General features: G+C 35.6%; 1 protein-coding gene across 1 annotated transcript in view; it reads left to right on the top strand.

Annotated features, from left to right (window-relative positions):
* Positions 1-19,838, top strand: part of LOC113106621 (glypican-5-like) — a 228,487-nt gene that overhangs the window by 156,776 nt on the left and 51,873 nt on the right. The window contains exon 8 of the mRNA XM_026268740.1: positions 10,486-10,636. Within this exon, the coding sequence (XP_026124525.1) occupies positions 10,486-10,636 (151 nt within the window). The remainder of the gene's footprint in view (positions 1-10,485; positions 10,637-19,838) is intronic.

Below are 19,838 nucleotides of genomic sequence, written 5' to 3'. Positions count from 1 at the left end.
TTCAGTCCAGTCTATGGAGTCTATAGAGATGTATTTCAAAATAAGAAAACAACAAATGTCGAGCTTTCTGTTTGCTTTCTCTATTATGTTATTGAGGCATAAGCTGTAGATAATAGTTAGTTGATATTGAGTAATGGACCTTAAATAAAGTGTGATCAGCCAATGTATAATGATATCTCTAGATTATACTGATGAAATGTCTGAAAAAGTGTTCTTTTTTGAGCCAAAAATATATGCGGTTTTGTCCATTATTTGAAATGCAGTCTTTTAAGACCTAAAAATCCATGCATTCATGCTTTTCAAACTAATTTAATAACATAAGCACAGTAAGTGATAATTTACAGTCAGCCAGTCATAAACACAAAATAAACCCTGACAAGACCATGACATGAAGAGGCTAATGAACAAATATATAATTTAATAAATAGACATAAAATAACCATATATACATCATTCTGATATCATACCACTACATAACCAATTACTAAATAAATGCATGGTCATAAACTATAATGAGAAATAATAATTTTTGAATAGAAAGTTGACTGCTGTTGTGCAAAAAAAAGTTATATTGCTTGAAATCGTGTGTGTGTGTGTGTGTGTGTGTATATATATATATATATATATATATATATATATATATATATATATATATATATACCAAAGCCTATATCTTCCTGCAAAGCTAATATAAATCAGAATCAAATCTGACTGCTGACCTGTAGTTTGTATGCTGTACTTCATGTTCAGATCATTCTGAACTCTCCACCCTGTAGAACAAATCAATGTACCTGTAGCCAGCATCATAATTAAGGCTTTGACGAAGCTCTTTCATTTACAGACTCAGGGCTAATAGGCTTGTCAGACTGTACGATAAATCAGCCATCACCCACGTCAGACCCAAGTTCTTTCCCAAAGCTGCCCGCCGCAATCAACCTCTGTCAAATAAAAGCCGCTTTGTTTCATGCCTTGGGGAAACGGGTGGAGATTAGGTCTTTGATTGACATGAAGTGTGTCAAAAGGCACTCTTGTGTTGTTAGAATGCAAAACAATTATATATCATCTCATCCAGTCTGTGCTCTTACTTATTACTTATTAATTAATATGCTGACATATAACCACCAAAGACAATTAAAAAGGTTGTTCATAACAGATATATTGATATATCATATCCAGCAGCTGACCTGTAGTTTGTATTGTGTACTCCACCCTATGAAACAAATCAATGTACTGTACCTGCAGCCATCATCATAATTAAGGCTTTGACGAAGCTCTTTCATTCACAGACGCAGGGCTTATAGTCTTGTCAGACTGAACAATAAACAAGCCATCAGGCAAGTTAGACCCACGTCATAATCTTTTAATTTATTGCATTGAAATAAAATACATTTTATGCAATCTCACATTACTGGTTTGGCCAAACGTTTATTAGTGCAGCTGTGTTTAGTTTTAGTCTGTTAGCATAAAGAATAAAGACAAAAATATAAAGCAATTTTGTGAAATTATGAATAAAATTTTGTATGCCAAATAAACATTTAGCAATGAAAGCTCCATTCGGTTGGAGAATAAACTGAACATCCTGTTATAAGATGGTTTGCAGAACATGAAAAGAGAAATGTTTCACTGTTTCTAGTTGAATGGCCTTTATTAGGTGTTTTTAATGCTCAAAAGTTGCTCTTTCATGATTTAATGGATCTCGGTTAAGTTTCGTTTAAGTAACAAGTTTGTCTCCGATTTTCTCCTAAATATATTTAGGCAAAAAACAAATATTAGGATTGCAATTTGAGAAGGGTTTGTTCTGTTTGTTTTTTTGTTTTTTGTTTTTTCCTCTAAGAAGATCAATCTGAGAAGGAATTAAAGGGTTCTCATATGATTTGTCATGTAATAGCATCTAAGGGGCCATTTACACAACATAGTTTTCAATTTAAATCAAAGTGCCCAATCCTGTAGACAGGGATGGTTTTGACAATGTTGTCATATGTATGCATGTATGCAGAACTTCTGAAAAATGCAAAGGAACATTTCTGTTCTGTAGTATATCATTGTTGAGGAAACGTACTAGGGTTGGTAGATGTCTACAAATTTTGCATCGGACGATGAAACAACCAGATGGATGATGACTTCAGCTGGGGGTGGGGGAGTTGTTGGGATTGGAATTAGAGCGGGGGCCCGAAGTGTTAGGGGCCGTTCACATATCGCGTCTTTTGCGCACGCAAGTTAGTTATGTCCAATGTAGGCGCGCGGCATGCGCGCTCATAATGGAAACCACGCGGTGCGACGCGCCCGTTTTTTCCAGGTGCGTCCGCACCGCATCGAGTTAAAAACATCTCAACTTTTCAGAATGTTGCAAGTGCACCGCGGGTCATGTGACAAGAACTAACAAATCAGCTTCATCCTTTCCCGTAACAACGTTGAAAACTCAGCCAAGATGAAGGAACAGCTAAACATAGTTGTATATGGATTGCCATTTTGAAATAAATTTAGTAGACGAGCTACTGCAAGCGATTTTTTGTGCTGCAAATCCATTTATCCTTTGCTGAAATTTCCGCATCTTCATGGAGAGAGCAAGGTCATGGTTGCTTAGCAGCGGCAGACGCCTCGGGAACGCTACTGCCCGAGCACTTTGGAAAGAAGGAGAAAGCGGCACGCCTAGTGTTTTACACGCGTTTTTAGGTGCGATATGTGAACGGCCCTTTAATCCTTATAAGGGAAAGCAACGGATGATTTCTAACACCGTGTCTATATCGGATGCGAGCAGTGCGGCACGACAATAGAACCACTGATCTATATTAGAGATTCATTATATATAGATCAGTCAATAGAACTTCTTATAATCAGTGATGCTGTCTACACTGGGTGCGGCGCAACATGACACGACAAATTCCTGACAGTAAACTGCTGCCATGTTCAGTTTATGTCGTGTTGACTCAAATTTCTAATTATTTTCAACGGTTTCTTTGTCATGTCCACGTTTCTTTGTCAAATGTCGCATTCTGTGTAGACACTGTGTAAGGAGAGATGACTGAGGATGATGGAAAATGATTTGCATATCCTCAATACACACAGACAAACATAATCTTGTAAAATGTGTGGTAAGTACTGCCGCTCCATAATATAAACCAGACTAAATGAGATTGCGAACCTCAAAAGTGATAGTTAAGCTAAAAAGCGGTCGTGCATTCAAAGGAGGGCAGTGGGGTCACGGAGATCACGATGCCGGTGCAACATCATGATGTCGAGCGGACCAACCCTAAAACGTACCCTAGAATTCATTATTTTCTTTTACTTTTAAAGCAAGGCATCATTGCACATTTGGTCAGCAAAAGTTACTCAAGGTCATATTAACAGGATGTGGAAACACAGACAGTTGGAAACAATTGCTGGCAGTTTGACGGCATTCGAGAGACGATTCGCCAATGTGCCCTTCATGACTGACAGTCAATGGTGGTCTGTCATAATTTTTAGTCTGTTATTACAGCTACAAAGAGTGTCCCATGAACTGCCCGCTAATAGTAGCTTTAGTGACAGTAAATGTCAAGCAGAGGCCTACAAAGTGTACGTTAGGGCACATGGTCAAGGCCAAGGCATCAGAAATTTGTAGACCTTAACCTGTTTACAAGCTAGTGCCCCTTTAAAGTGTTGTTATATTTAAGTAAAATGTCACTTTCTTCTCTGGATCTTATTGGATATAATTAAAGTGCTGCATTTTTTCATCAATGTTGTCCTTAATTTCCCATTATTTGTAAGGATTGTTGGGTCAGCACCATCTACTCTCTTTGTCTTTAAATGTAGATGAATAGCTTTTTTCTGATCTGACCAGAATCTCTGCAGCAGATTCCAATGGTACATTAATAATATATTAAAGTATTATGATTCTGCTCAAGAGAAGCAGTCAGTTTCTCAGGGATCATACAATGCTTTTTTAAAAGATCATTATTTTTTGTATTTGGTGTAATAAAATATGTTGACATGCTTTAATGTTCAAATGTTTTTCAAATACTGCATATTATTGTAGGTCCTCTATGCCCGGCCTCTCTCAAATGCATAGTTTTCTACAAAGTCCCGCCTTCCGACCAAGCGCAGTCTGCTTTAATTGGCCATCTGACCCGGTGCATGGTGATTGGCCAAACACTCCAAGCACTCGTCAGAAATGTAATGCCCCTTTCCATAATTGGGAGCTTCAACTTTAAAAATAAATGTAAAGACAGTTAATAATGTCCTTAGATTTACCATCAGTTCAAGCCTGAAAGGGGAACAGAGTGGTGTGACAGACACAGTGATAAAACTTGTATGTGTTTGAAGTAGACAAGCCACAGACGGTTAAGACAGCTGACTCCACTGTCTCTCTCTCTCTCTCTCTATCTCTCTCTCTCTCACACACACACACACACACACACACATAAAAACCCGTAAGTAATCTTAAATATTCCTTAATGCATCTACTTTCGGAAGGCCAAATAAAGAGCTTTTGCTTTTGCCTAGATATAGCATCTCCTTAGCATGGCTGCTTCAACACTAACTGCAGTTACTGAAACCACACCTTCTTTCTTTGCGTGAACATTTGGGCAGCATTACACAAAAAATTCCAGGTAGTAACATAAACATGTGGAGGCGTGTTTGAATGAGCCGTTTTAGGGGGCGTGGCAAAGTCTATCCCAAAGAATATCTCTTTGGATTTGAGACTTTAGTCTTTGCAACTTTACAGATCTTCTTCATGCATTGTAACAATCCAAAGAGAGTAAAAATTTAAATCGCATCATATGACTCCTTTAAGAGCATAGTTGTTGTTGTTTTTCTTCGCACCAAAATGGCACACAAAATTTTATTTAAAATTATAAATATTTTTTGTTGTTATATTTCTATTTATTATTATCTAAAATAATATTGAATTATCAATTTTTACTTTTTAACTTAAAAATAAATTACATTTATGTGATTTGCAAAATTGTTTAATAGTAAAAATATTTAATTATTTGTAATGTGTAAATGTCAAATGTAAGCAATAATTAATATTTCGCCTTTTATTTTCATTAAAATTTAAGCCTGTTGCCAAATGTCTACATAACATAAATATAATACATAACATAAATTCACTTCTAGCACAATTTTGGGGATGTGATAATACTAAATTTTCTGACATTTACTGTGGTACTACCAAGGTTTATATATATATATATATATATATATATATATATATATATATATATATATATATATATATATATATATATATATATGTGTGTGTGTGTAAAATACCATAACATATGCATGTAAATACCATGGTGCATTCATAACAGCATTTTAAGATATCACAGTAATGCCATGTTATCTCATCACTGTGATATGATACCACAGTTCTTTTTGTAAGGCAGGTCGTAGTGTTGTGCAGTGCTTAGATTACTGCACCACTCAATACCACACAAAAGCCTTTACAAGTATCCTGAATTATAGAACACACGTATAGAGTCTTTCTGAGCATTTCATGATGTGCAGTTCTGTTTTTATAAAGATCTGATTCGGACATCAAACTTAAAACGAAATTTAAGCCCTGTCTCAAGAGCTCAGAAAAGCCGAATTGGATTTTTGAGTTGTACCTGAGAAGGGTGCTTTATAAGAAAATAAGAGGCATTACTTTAACTTTTGTTTGAATCTCAGCTACGTGTCTCAACAGTTCTTCCACTGTCCTTCACTCTCCTCTTTATTCTTCTGGGGAGCTTTAGCTGAAATAATGACAAAGATATTCTCCATCAGTCTCCATTTAAAGAAAGAGAATTTTAAATCAATACCCTATGTGTTTGTGTAATTGTTTGTCTTGTATATTATGTGAGGGTCATGTACACTTGTCAAACTAGCATATGAGACTTTCTGCACATGCACACTGAAACTAGCACACTGAAACTGAAATACACTCCTGCACATAAATCAATGTTTGCAAGCCATTTAATTCAGTTATGTGTAAGACTATGGTCTTGGTAACTCAGATTTCACCCATTTTGAAATTTGAAAAAACTAATAATAATAATGACTCATAATCATAAAGTTAGTCACTTGTTTTGTTCCTGAATGAACGAACCAGTGTTTTGAACAAATCTCTAAAGTGAATGAATCAATGTTGTACCCATAAAATCAGTCACATGCTTCATTCCTGAATTAATCACTGTTTTGAACATATTAGTTGGAGGGAATGATTCGGTGATTAATTATAAAAACTTTTTTTTTTATTTTATTTTTTTTTTATCCTGAATGAATCAGTCTTTTGAATGAAACAATTCAGTCAGTGAATTAATGATGCACTCATAAGGGGAGTCAATTTTCGTCACTTTTCATTGCTTTTGTAACCGGCAGAAAAAATAAAATAAAATACACTAATCGTTGCAACACACTACTGAATATATCTCTATATAGCACACAGATCGTAAACTTCTGTGTCTAAAACTGCTTTTATGTTTTATTTATTTATTGTTTTATTTTTATTTTTTTATTTATGTAGTTTTGAAGCTTGATATAGCCCACTTTCCCATTCACATTCATTGTAGCCTACAGATAAAGCAGCTTAGACATCCTGCTAAACTTTCTGCAATATATAATGATTAAAATTGTGGGTCGAACTATTCCTTTAATTTTGCTACCATTAATTTTATCAGCCTTTTTTCTCTTTAGATAATAAAGGAAGACTGTAGCCAAACAATTCAAGAATTACCATAAAATTAATAATTTAGAAAATAATAATAATAATAATTCACTTAAAAAATGTCAGAATGTGTGTGTTTTAATAACTTATTATGTATTAGAATAGTTTTTCATGTATGTGCTGCTAAATGGTTCATGGCTGATCTTTTCCTCTTTTTGCTGTTGATATTTCAGTGACATAAAGATTGCAATGCCAAAAGCAAAGCTATTTCCTGGGAGACAACCCAGAGAGAGACCGCTTAGAAATGTAGCTGGGATTCACAAAATCTTCACACAAGATGGCAGTCTTTAAACAGTGCTTCTCCAGAAATATAAATTTCACTTTCAGGTGTTCGAATCATTCCTAATCTTTTTAGCAAGCTCTTCAGAAACTATAATAAAGTCATCTCAAAAACAAATGGAATGGATGAACTTCATATTAGCATGAACAGCAGTGGAAGCGATGTTTTGGTTACTAGTAAACATCAGAATTAGTTTCATTCCTGATATTTATGGAGATGATTTCTCTGTTTAAATAAACTCAGTGACCAGCATGCTTGTCATACCTGCTGAGACAAAGTCTTGCTCTGCAGTGAAGCATAATGAGAAAATGAGATTTTAGAGGGTGAAGTGGTAATTTTACTAATGATAGCTGCTTTTTGCGATGGTCTTTCATTAGAGCAGTTAGCACTACTGGGTGCACCTTAGATTACATAATTAATATTCATGAACCAAGCTGATAAGTGCTACATTATGCTCACATTTCAGATTATTTCTATGCCTCTGGTTAGAAGCAATAATGAACTAGAGAGGTTTGCCTGGCAGATAAATAGATGCATTCAGATTAAGATAATTATTCTACTATGCCTGGTCATTTTACATACACTTTTTTTTCTTATTTTATTTTTTTATTTTAAATATTTTTTTTTTGCACTTTCAAACGTTTCATGTGTTTGAAAAGTTGCACAAAAGCTGGATTGTGAAGTTTCAACCACTGCAGGAAGCCAACTAACCTCAGGCAGTCAATCAAACCGTAGAGGAACACTGAGGATTCCTTGAGGAACAATGCACCTCACCGTTAGAGGAGAACGTGGGCATTCTACAGATAAGAGGCAGAACATTTTTACCTCAGTGAGATAAAGGTCTTCTGTGCTGCAGGCTTTCTGGTTATGGTCGCAAAGAAAATTAGAGAAGGCTAACATATATTTGCTACAGGCCTGACTGAAAGTAATTTATGCATTTGAAGCATGCTGCTGTTTTTGTATTATTTCTTTTTTCTGCCTGCGAGCCTCAGGAGAAACATTCAAAACACTTTTTATAGTAAAGGACATATACCATACAAGGGTAATAGATTGAGGTTATTGTGAAGAAACAATTTTATTAAAGTGAAATGCATATATATATATATATATAGAGAGAGAGAGAGAGAGAGAGAGAGAAAAGCATAAAATATCCATTTTGAATCAAACATTGCTTTACATTGACTGTGTTTGTAGTAGCATCATATATTAATGCATTTATTTATTTATTTATTTTTTGTTTTTGTTTTTGTTTTTTGATAGTATGCAGTATGCAAGGAAAAATTATTTTAATCATTAGTATATGTACATACATATGTTTTGTTATCATACATTAATGCATTTATTTAAGGTTTTGTTGTGAGAGGTAGCAAAAAATCTAATGGTGGATTTTATGGTGTATCTAACTTAAATCCGTTTAGTACTTTGTGGTCTGAACTGCAAAGGAAATGCATTTTTTTTTTTACAAACCCTATCCAAACCACTTTCATATGTGGTTTGATATCGAAATCTAGTCAATAAAAAATAAATTACTGTAACATGATCCCAATATGTTGAGTGGCGTCATGCCTTTTGAATTTTAATTGCCTTTAAAAATAATGTTAATTTTACAGTCTGTTTAAATAATGGGCCTAGAAAGAGAAAATTGTGATTTTGTATCACTTCTGAATAACATCTAGTTAAAATTTTGGAAATAAATATGGTTATGTTGCATTTTAAGCATTTTTTTTTTTGTATAAAAAAAGGAATTGAATTGAATTATGAAGTTAATTGCATTGCGGGATAAAGTTTTCTGAACAATGTGCTGTGATTCAATAATGAACATGTTGGTAAATGTAGTTGGTCGTCCATGCATACAAAAAAATTAAATAAAAAAAAATAAAATCCTGCATGCCAAGTATGCTATTCTGAATCCATTCGCAATTAGGTATTTTTTTTTTACTTGTACTTTTTCTTAATCTTTTTTTTTTTTTTTTTTGTGAGTCACATTCACTCATCTATGATAGCTCTGCTAATCCATTAGTTCAGCCACTTAATCGGAAGATATTGAGCCACCACAGCTGCTAATTACCACAGACAATTGCAACGGCCCAATGGGCTCTACCTGATAAAAACAAAACACTTTCAATATCTGAGAGGCTGTCCTGCATTACAGTTAGATAATTAAATGTTCCTGTACTCTAAGCGGATATTGCTCAAGTCAGTCTTGCTGAAAATCCAAACTTTTCTCTCAAATATGACATACAAACAGTCAAACACACACACACACACACTTTTCACAGCTTTACACACTGATGAGATACATTCAAAACAATGCTTCAAAACCTGGTAATAAGTGTGGTTCTCCCCAGATGTTTTATTCCTTAATTTGATGTACTGTAGAGTACAGTACAATACAGCAAACAACATCAAAAATAATTATTCTGCCCCAGTATCCCATTTTTGGTCTGGAACAGGTAAAATCCGCTCGCATGCCTGATGTCCTTGTGTCATTGTTCACAAATCAAAATGCTTAATCATGTTATCAATATAACACTGCACTCTGTTAGTATTACCTGGGGTTCATGAGATGTACCTTTGAGCTGTTTCAGAGAACTATATAATACATTTTGAGCAACATGACAATAGCAACTGTTAATGCACAAAACCACAGACAAATGTACATAATCAGTTGTGTGAATGTACCTAAGCAATCGCAACTTGATCAAAAGATCAAAACTTTTTATGATGTGCACAAGTAACTAGATAATGTGGAGGCTGAAAAAGTAGTTTGAGAATTGAATTTCTGATGTGAGAGATGAATCAGAGCCTCTGTAAAAAACTGTTAGCTGACTTTGGTCCTTTATCTATCGAAGGTTCTGACTGGTGCGTGATAAATTTTGACTCCTAGTGTTAACACTTTCATTGTGTGCTAATTGAGTTCAAACTGTGCAGACTGAATGCCAGTTCTTTCTAAATGACCACATGGTGTAAGCACTGAGAAATGTAGGAATTTGTGTGTGGAGTTTTGCAGTAACAGTTCACCAAATCTGACTCATGTTAAAGCAGGGGAATAGTGTTTATAGTTCAGCAAAATTGGTTTGCTTTTTTAAAAATGTTTGTTATGGTTTTGAAATTTTAGTTCAAGAGCCTGGTTATAGTGTTTTAGCAACCGAGAAAAACTGTAAATGACTGTTAACTTAATCAAAATGTAACAATTAACATGCACAATTAAAAGCCCAATATTGATAAATAATAATAATAATAATAATAATGCCTTCAATATCAGCCAGTAACTGGTCCAGCACCAGCATTCCTATTTATTACGGGTTTGTTGAGATAAATACAATTTTTGTTATATCTAATTGAAATATATTTAGTTACTTGGTGGTCTGAATACCTAAAGGAACACATGAAAATCATATTGCAAACCTGATCCAAACCACTTTCATATGTGGTTTGAAACCTGATAAAAATAAATCAAAATAAATACTGAAATACTAAATTCTGAATTTCAAACATGTTTGATATGTTTCAGCTGTTGCAGGGCAAGTCAATACCAAAGCTTGGGACCCTGGAACAAATCGAGACAGGAAGTGGAGATGGATACAGTGGAGAGTGTGATGATGAGGATGGATGCTGGGGATCAGGGAAAGGAGCAGCAGAAAGGAGAAGAATAGTAACTATATGTGAGTATCAATCTTAAATGAATGGCTGTAGGGCTGTGATGGTTGCAACCACGTCAACTGCCACCGACGGTAATACACGTTACATCACGCACTCTATAGCAAGCATAATACAAAGTTTTGTATAAATAGGTTGTATAAATAAAACTGTTTCCACACTCGCTTGACTCACGCCTGGTGCTGAAATGAAGAGCAGCACGTGTCTAAAACGTCTCCCATTCTCAGTCATTCTGCGAATGAATAAATTAACTTCTTGTCAAAAGAAAAAGTGACAGCAGTAGTTGTGAGTGGGGTGGCCAACCCCCGCCTCTGTGTTAACTGCATTAAATATTTTTAATGCATTAAACTGAAATAAAATCACCTGCGTCAACGTGCAAATTTTGGCACCACCAATATGCCACCGTCACAGCCCTAAAGTAAGAAAAGAGATAGAACACTTCTGGGAACACCTCTTACTTCATGGGAACAGATTTGGAGAAATTTTGCATTATGTAAATAATTTATTCACTAATGGATCCTCTGCAGTGAATGGGTGCCATCAGAATGAGAGTTCAAACAGCTGGTAAAACCATCACAATAATCCACAAGTAATCCACACGACTCCAGTCCATCAATTATCAACTTGGAAAGCCAAAAGCTGTTTGTGAGAAACAAATTTTAACTTAAAAATCAGGAGTCTGAATCAGGAGAGAAATATGCACACATGATATGCTCTTGCTTGTAAACAAAACAGCTCTAAACAAATATTGTTTTGGATTTTGATGTGAGAGGACAATAGGGAATGGACTTTTTCACTGGGGGATGCATTGCTATGGATTATGAACTAATTTCAGATGTAAGAAAGATTTGATCTTAAAACATCTTAATGATGTATTAGCTTTTTTACAAACACACAGCTTTTGGCTTCACAAGACTTTATTGGATGAACTGGAGTCGAGCGGATTACTTGTGTATTATTGTGATGCTTTTATTATCTGTTTGGACTCTCATTCTGACGGCACTCATTCACTGCAGAGGATCCATTGGTGGGCCAAGTGATGTAATGCTAACTTTCTCTAAAATAAAACAGATTACATCATGAATAACCTGATGGTGAGTAAATCAACACGTTTTCATTTTCAGGTAAAAAAAAAAAAAAAAAACTTTAAAACCATTAAGAATGTCCTTTTATTAATTGTAGACCTGCTAATCAAATGTGAGTCACTTTGTTCCTTTGTACATCATAGTTTAACCGTCATTAAGTCAGAGATAACAAGTAGGAAATACCACATCTGCTATTTGAATGGAAGGCAAAATTAGATCCGACTTTCACTGATGCTTGATATCAGAGTGTAATTAAGAGGTGGAATTAAGGTCAAGCATATAGAAACATTTTTCCAGACATTTCTCCCTGGTCCAAATGAATTATGCAATCACGAATAACGTGGTTGTAAAAAAGTGGAACAAATCAAAGTGGCCATCTGGTAATTACTTCATCTTCCGGAGGGGATTGGATCTCTGACCCGTGGCCCCACTAAATCAACCTCAAGGGCTGTGTGCTTCTCTCTCCAAGCCTCCTCTATCTCCTGTATGCTTGTCTGATTAATTGCCCCACTCTTTTTGTCTGGATGGGGCGTTCTGGGTCATCTAAATGTGCCATCGCATCCCACCAGTGTTTCCTTTTCCTCCTGTCAATCTGCCGTAGAGTGTCAGAGCCGCCTCATACTCCTCTCATAATTCATGGAACGCAGTGACGATGCGCTCATTTATCACTGTCTCTCCCTCTCATCCGCTGTATGGTTCTCTAAAACCACTTCATGCCTCAGCCAGCAATGCGCCACCTGTTACCACTGCCAAGAAGTCAGGCAGATGGGGGCTCCGCAGTCAGGAGTCACACTTTGTTTTCGGATCTAGATATGTAGGCAAAATTACAACTGCTTACTTGACAGAGTTAGTGAGGGAGACATTTGCATCTTCTACTCACTTACATTTGTTTGTTTTTGACATACTGCTTGTGTGTTATTCTGCAAAAAATCCCATTCTTAATCAGTGCCTTATTTTTATCTAGCTGCTTTGCTAGTAAATGATATAATTGCAGTAAATACCAATAAAGCAAGATACATTTATTTTTATGTTTAGAAGCAAGATTGCAAAACACATTTTGTTTTTAGATAATGTATGATATACATTTTGTGATGAGATCATGTTGCTTGCCTGTGCAAAACTTGCTGTCATGGTGCTGGGGTGTTCATAGTCTCAGCCTTCGACGTCATGCCAATGGACCGTTGGCTGAACGTCTGATGCATACAGCACACAAAATTGGAAACATTTCGGAATTTCAAAGTCGTCATCAGATTTGTTGAATTATACAGGATTTTCGGGAAACGTGTGTCGCGCTCTTTAAAGTTCCTACTGGAAACAAATATACTGTAAATATACTAAACCCCCTTATGTTAGAAGAAAGCCGTTGTGTTTACAACTGTGATAATGAGTGCTTATCAAGATCAACTAAACTCTGGATTTTCAAAAGTATGTGAAATATTTAAAGTTTGTGGCATAGTATCTACAAAATACGTCCAAGAGTGTTATTGTGGGGACATTTCCACAACCCTAAACATGAGGGGGCACAAAACGGAACCTGATTGGTTGCTTTATCTGTCAGTCATATGGTATTTTGGGCGGTCCTTGCCATTCAAATTGGCCAAGGTTCAAGACCTTCTGCCGTGAGTCTGAAGGTCTTGCTACATGAGACTGGGGTGTTCAATGTGGAAACAAGTTGCTAGGGTGTGCTGACTGGTCACTAGGCATTGCATAGTGGCTTCTTTGTTCTTCTAGTTGTTTGTTATGTCATTCTAGGTGGTTTCTAGGTGCTAGGGGTGGTGTTTTGGATGGTTGCTAGGACATTTCAGAGTCATTGCTATGGATTGAACATTTCAGGTTGCTAGGGTGTTATTGGTGGCTGCTATGGTGTTACTGGTCATTGTTAGGGAGTTCTAGGTAGTTGTTAGGGTTTATTTGATGACATGTTATGATGTTTTGGTTGGTTTTCTAGAACTTTGCCAGGAGGTTGCTAAGGTGATATTGGTGGTGGATTCTAGGGTATTGTAAGTGGTTACTATGGCTTCTTAGGTTGCATTTATACTGTACTTCTCAGGTTGGTTGCTAGGGCATTTTAGGTGGTTGCCAATATGTTATTGATAACGTTGCTATAGTGTTTTGAGTATTTTTTATTTTGTTTTGGTATCTCAAGACAAAGTGACCGTTTATTCTTTTTCATCCTTGTAGCAGAATAAGCGTGATTGTCTTTAACTTAGAAAAGTAGCAATCATTTCTATGCAACATAATCATCAGCAACATTATTATCTGCATGAAATGCGTAAAAAAAAACTGTAACTCTGAGTTTGTCCTCCAGTTGGGATATAACAAGCAAACACAGTGCGATGTACATTTTATCAGGACACTATGTTGTGGTGCAGCTGAAGATAAAATGTTTTGTTGTTCGGCAGGAGTTCCTGAAGTATTGAAATATTCATTAGTTTATGGTCTCCTTCGATTTATCAAACCCTAAAGCTGCTGAGGTACAAGAAAGAAAGAAAAACAGAGGAAAAGAATCAGTCTTGCTGATACTTACCTGTCACTTAAAACCATTCGCTGGCAATACACAAAAATAACCACTCACTTCCAGATTCAAATGACTCTTTTTACCACTAACTTTTGATTAGTCACACTGAAAGATATCTGTGATTACTGGGACCAAGCTTCAATGGGCCGCGGCAAAGGGAAATAAATAAATAAATACAACAAAACAAATGCGAGCATTGTCTTCCCTCAGCGTGAATGTAATAAATAAAATATTAACAGACATGAGGCATGTGATTCTGACTCAGTCTCCCGGAGTCTTTACACATAAGGATGCGTCGCTGGGCTCCTTGTCAGTGTCACCTGCGCACGCTCTCGTGATTGGCAGCGAATCCAGATGCTGCGTACTTGGTATGGAAAACAAAAGGCGTCAGCGAGACGTATCTGAAGGAAGTGCATCGATCTCCAGTAAATAGACAAAATGAGAAGAAGTGGAGGCAGGTCCCTTCGGTGAGCACTTGTTAATTAATAGCCTGTCTCAGGATGGGATTACATGATATATCGTCCCTGGCTTTCATCCTGAGCTATCGCTTGAAGGTGATATTTTGCACCTGATGAGATGTAATGATCCTGTTGTATTTAAATGGGTCATTTAATGGACAGGGCGCTTGTGGGGTACTTCTGTGGCCAATTGAGGCATTGGAAGCTCATGATATACTGCTCATCAATGGTTATGTAGCGTGAGAAGTGCTGTGACACAAATTGCTTGCGGAAAACAACGGGTCATGTCGTTGAGATGGGAATTGTTATGTAGTTTTTTTTTTAAAGAAGCATCCCTTAACAATAATAAGGTGTAACTTAACAGCCAAACAGCAATACAAAGATAAAATAAAAATACTCTTAGGCGTCTTTAAAATGAAATGACATTTATTGCAACCAATTCATGTTCAAATTCAGCAATTGAGCTGAAATGTAAAATACTTTCTCAGTCCAATTCTGAAAGGTGCATACACTCTTAAGTTTGATGTAATATCCAAATTGGCGGATGAGTCATTGAAGAACCATGAACAGAAGTGTACACTAAGTTTGTTCCAATATTTTCAAGATATTTTTTTCATGCCCAAGCGGAGTTCAAAGTAGGTCTAATTGGCATTCTGCAAAAACAGAAAGTGTAATGCATTATTCACTGTGACTGCATAGATGCTCTTTTGTTAATGATGCCCCTTAAAATCAGATATTACTGAAAGCTAGAGCTTTAAAAGTTTGATCTGCTTGTTAATGATTCAAAAAGATGCCAAGCGGTCCAGACGACATGCAGATCATCTATATAAAGTATTATGGTGAAAACCTGCTGGCTGTGTGACATCAAGAAGCTCTGGCAGGGACTGGGAATCTTAACCAATGCAAGAATTAAAATAACATTCATATCCAGTAGTCTGATAACGAGAGGGATGTACAGATGAAGAACCGCCATTGTGCTTGTTTAACTAATGCTCTGCTCTGAAGAGGCCTGCTGAAAATGACCTGCTGTGTCACAGAATGATGAAAATGAACGATAATGATCCTCGTTGAAGTGCCCTGATGCTCAGTGAATCATAGTGGGGAAGCTCGTCCTCATAGGACTAGTCTTTCATCAACAAAACATTGCTTATAGATACTTCAAATCAAGCAGGATCTGGAGGTAGATGCATCTCATGCATCTCTGATGAGATGTTAGAGAGACTGTACACTGGCTGTCAGAGCCGTTCTGTTCTGCTTTATTACCCAACTTAAAGTACTGACATTAGGTTAACTAAATTCTTCCGTCTTGAGACAAAATAGATGACAATATGTGGAGTTTTAGTAGTTTGTTTGAACCTGGAATTTACACATTACTTTTTTAAGTCTCTAATCAAAATATACTATATATATATATATATATATATATATATATATATATAGTCATTCTAGCTACTGTTATATCCATCTTACCATACATCCATTATTTATCTATACATCCATTCATCCTTCCATCCATCCATCCATCCATATGTCCATCCATCTAAAGTTCATGTCCCTCAAATCCAATTTATGATTATTTTGGGTTGACTTATCTCTATCATAGCTATACATTTTTTAAGCCGTATAGCTATATAAATATATTGTAGTCTATTTATTATCGATCTCACATGAAATCTTTTCAGTTATGGTACTGTATCACTTTTATTGAATGCGAACAGCTGCGAACCTGCCAAAGTACAGACCCTTAACTATGAATGACTCTAAGGACGAGCAAACTCACTCACAGCTGTTGCAAATCCCAAATAAACCTGCAACCTCCAGCTTAATGCCGCTCCCAACAGCTAAACCACAAGTTCCCCAGTCAAAGGTAAATGCCTTTTTAAAGGTAAATTAGGGGCTAACTGTCCCCCTTGAGTGACTTCTTTCAAAACCCTGTCAAACATGATATCAGTGTTGAGTGTCTAAACACTTTATTATTTACTCTCGACTTGTCCAGGATACAAACACAGATACAGTACCCATTAGTCTGGCCATTTGCAGCCATTAGAGCTCTGAGTGTGAGATGAGTTATGGCACCCTGCAGAAAAATAAAGTGCTTCATGTGGGGAAACCAAATGCTGATGCTATCTCGGTGTGCCACAGCTGCTGGGAAATTATACATTTACCCCTCTTTTATACAAGATCAATTTAATCTGATATTTTCCTCTATCAAAAATAATTGTATACATTGAAAACCTTTTTTTTTCTTGCAAAGTATATCACAGGTTGCTACTGCATAGCTGTTTTGTTAACTTAAACTGCTGGACTGAGACCCAAAACATACTGAATGCGAGTTTGCGAATGCAAGCGTTTTGCAAGTAACATTTTCTGTAAAGTTTATTGCTATGTGGTTGCTAGGGGATTCTAAATGATGTGTGGTTGCTAAGGTGCTCTAGGAGGTTGCTATGGAATTTCTGTTTGGATTCTAATGCTTTTAGCATTTTTACATTTGGTTGCTAGGGAAGTCAGTGTGCTTTTAGCATGTTTTAATGAGGTTGTTAGGGTAATTTCATCTAATTTTGCATGTCTTGCATGTCTTGCGTGTCTTGCTTTTGTTTCTGCAGTTACACAATACAGACACGTCCTATTTCCAAAACCCCAATTTCACGTATATGTTGGCCAATCATATTCCAGAATACCTAAATATGCAAGCATGACTGACAGGCAGAAAACGCCAAAGTTTCTGATTGTCTGACATGTGCAGACCATCATTAGATTGGTAGTAGTGTTATTTTATGTGTTGTATTTTGACATTAAAATGGGCAAGTTAATGTGTTATTATCGCATTAACACATTAATTGATTAACACCGACAATTATTTTATATGCAATAGCTTGTAATCATGACTTGGAAAGTGGGAAATAGGAAGTTTTCGATAACAATATATTGCTTTACAGATCAATTGCTTTTGCCGCTCAGAAATATTCATGCAATCATGCACCACATATCAGAATATCTGCTCTCTTGCACTTTTAGCACTCACTGATCTATAGATTACTGAACCGAGTTGTTGCCCACCCCTTCCAACCGATCCAGGGACTGCTAAACAGAATGATCACATGATCAAACGAACCAGGCTTTGGGGGTCAAACGCACATAAAAAAAAATAAATAAATGCACAATGCACTACTTTTGAATGCATTATTAGTTTTGTGCATAACAATCGGATTAATTGTGATTAATCACAGACAATAATGCGATTAATTGCGATTAAACATTTTAATCGTTGCCCAGCACTAATTACAATGCAATATTTTTTATATATTTTTTTTCTGTCTCTAAAATGGTATTATTAATAGCAACTACCAGCAAACTGACCCATGCTAACCCAATTTCAATTTCTATGAATTGAATTCTATTTTATGATAATCGGTTTCTGTGTTTCTGTGGTTTCTGTGGTTTATGAAGTATTTTATCCTTCAGATTTGTTCATTGCAGTTCTTCATCAAACTCTCTGTCCTCTTAAACACCCTGTCCAGTTCAAAATCTAAGTTTGATTACGTTCATTTCCAGCATATGCCAGCAGGGTGTTGGGAATGTGAAGATATGTAGACATGAGATGTGTCAGTGCATCTGAATGTTAGAAATGAAAGAGGACTATTAAATCTCATCTCCTTTGCTCGGACGTGATTTCTCTATATAAACACAAATAATAACAAAATTGATTGAAATGTGCAATATTGAAAAATGTTTATTATAAATACTCCCCTGCAATATGTAATGTATTGCAATAATGTGTTTATAGGCTAAATATGTTCATATTTCATATGATTAGTTGTCAATTTACATAAGGAAACTAGTTTAAAAAAATATATGATGTGTTATATTATTTGCTAGACATACTGCTAAATGAATGAATTTAGCTAAATAGCAATGATTGAAGTCTTTTTTGGTAGTTTTTGATATCTGGTTTTGTGAAAACAGCACTGTGTCCACCTGACACAGTGCAAATTAATGCAAAAGCACTCCATTTCAGATGATGACAGCTCATTAATCCTGTAGAAAAGAGAACGGCAAGTTTCTAAGATTAAATTTAATTCAAAGTATATATGAAAGGTATTTGATATTAAATGTCCGCTCTTTGGTGTCTGAATGCAGGTAGATATTGTGCATAATATTATCCAGTTTGAAAAGCTTCTTTAGAAACCATAACATACATGAATGAAACTGAAATTATTTATAATTCCAGCTTATACATTGTGCTTGCAACAACATTTCACATTTTATTAGTTATTTTTCCTCTTAGTTTTTATTTTCCCTTAATTTGAGTTGTTTTGTGTGTGTGTATGTGTACTTTTGAATTGCTTTCATACAGACAAGGAGCAATGCAGAACAGTCACATTTATAATACAATACAGAAACTGAAATTCTGTTATTTTTATTCATTTGATTTATACTGACATCGATTTGATTTCTTTAGACACATACACAATAAAATAGTCTTATGTTCTGTCCTGATCTCTTTGATTATGTTTTTGTCTGAAGGACATTTCGTGTGCTTCATCTTTGGTGGTTCAGAACATTAAATCTTAGGGTTATTTTAATACATGCACAGCTTATTGATCTGTTACGTTCAATTTACCTGATGTTTCCCAGCCGCTAATGAAGGTTTTATCCTCTTGAGAGCCGTCAGTTCAGTTTATTACTCTGAACCGCCGTAAAGCCAATGTTAACATCCATTTATCGGGTAAATGAGGAGGGATTTTAGCTCAGGATGTGAAATATTTGTTGATCCTTGTTTTGGTAATTTACAGTTAAAATGTCAGTGAATTATGTTGTTTACAAAGTGACTGGTGGAAATGTAAAATTATGATTTGTGTGTGTGTGTGTGTGTCTGCAGTTAATTTCACATCATCCAGATCGTCTGATGAAATGATAACTATCATTAATTATTAGTAATTACCAGATTCTCTGTGGAATAAAACATTTGAATTGTCAACAATTCATTGTTCCTTTTGAGTTTTATTATATAAATGAGATCAGTAATTATCAAAAAAGTATTGTTGTGTTATGTGGTTACTAGGGTATATTCTAAATGCTTTTGGCATGTTTTTATGTTGTTGCTAGGTTTTCCTGGGTGGTTGTTATGTGATTGCTTTAGTATTTT

This window comes from Carassius auratus, chromosome 1, assembly GCF_003368295.1.
Source record: "Carassius auratus strain Wakin chromosome 1, ASM336829v1, whole genome shotgun sequence".
Lineage (NCBI taxonomy): Eukaryota > Metazoa > Chordata > Actinopteri > Cypriniformes > Cyprinidae > Carassius > Carassius auratus.
This window is presented reverse-complemented; position numbering and strand designations above follow the sequence as displayed.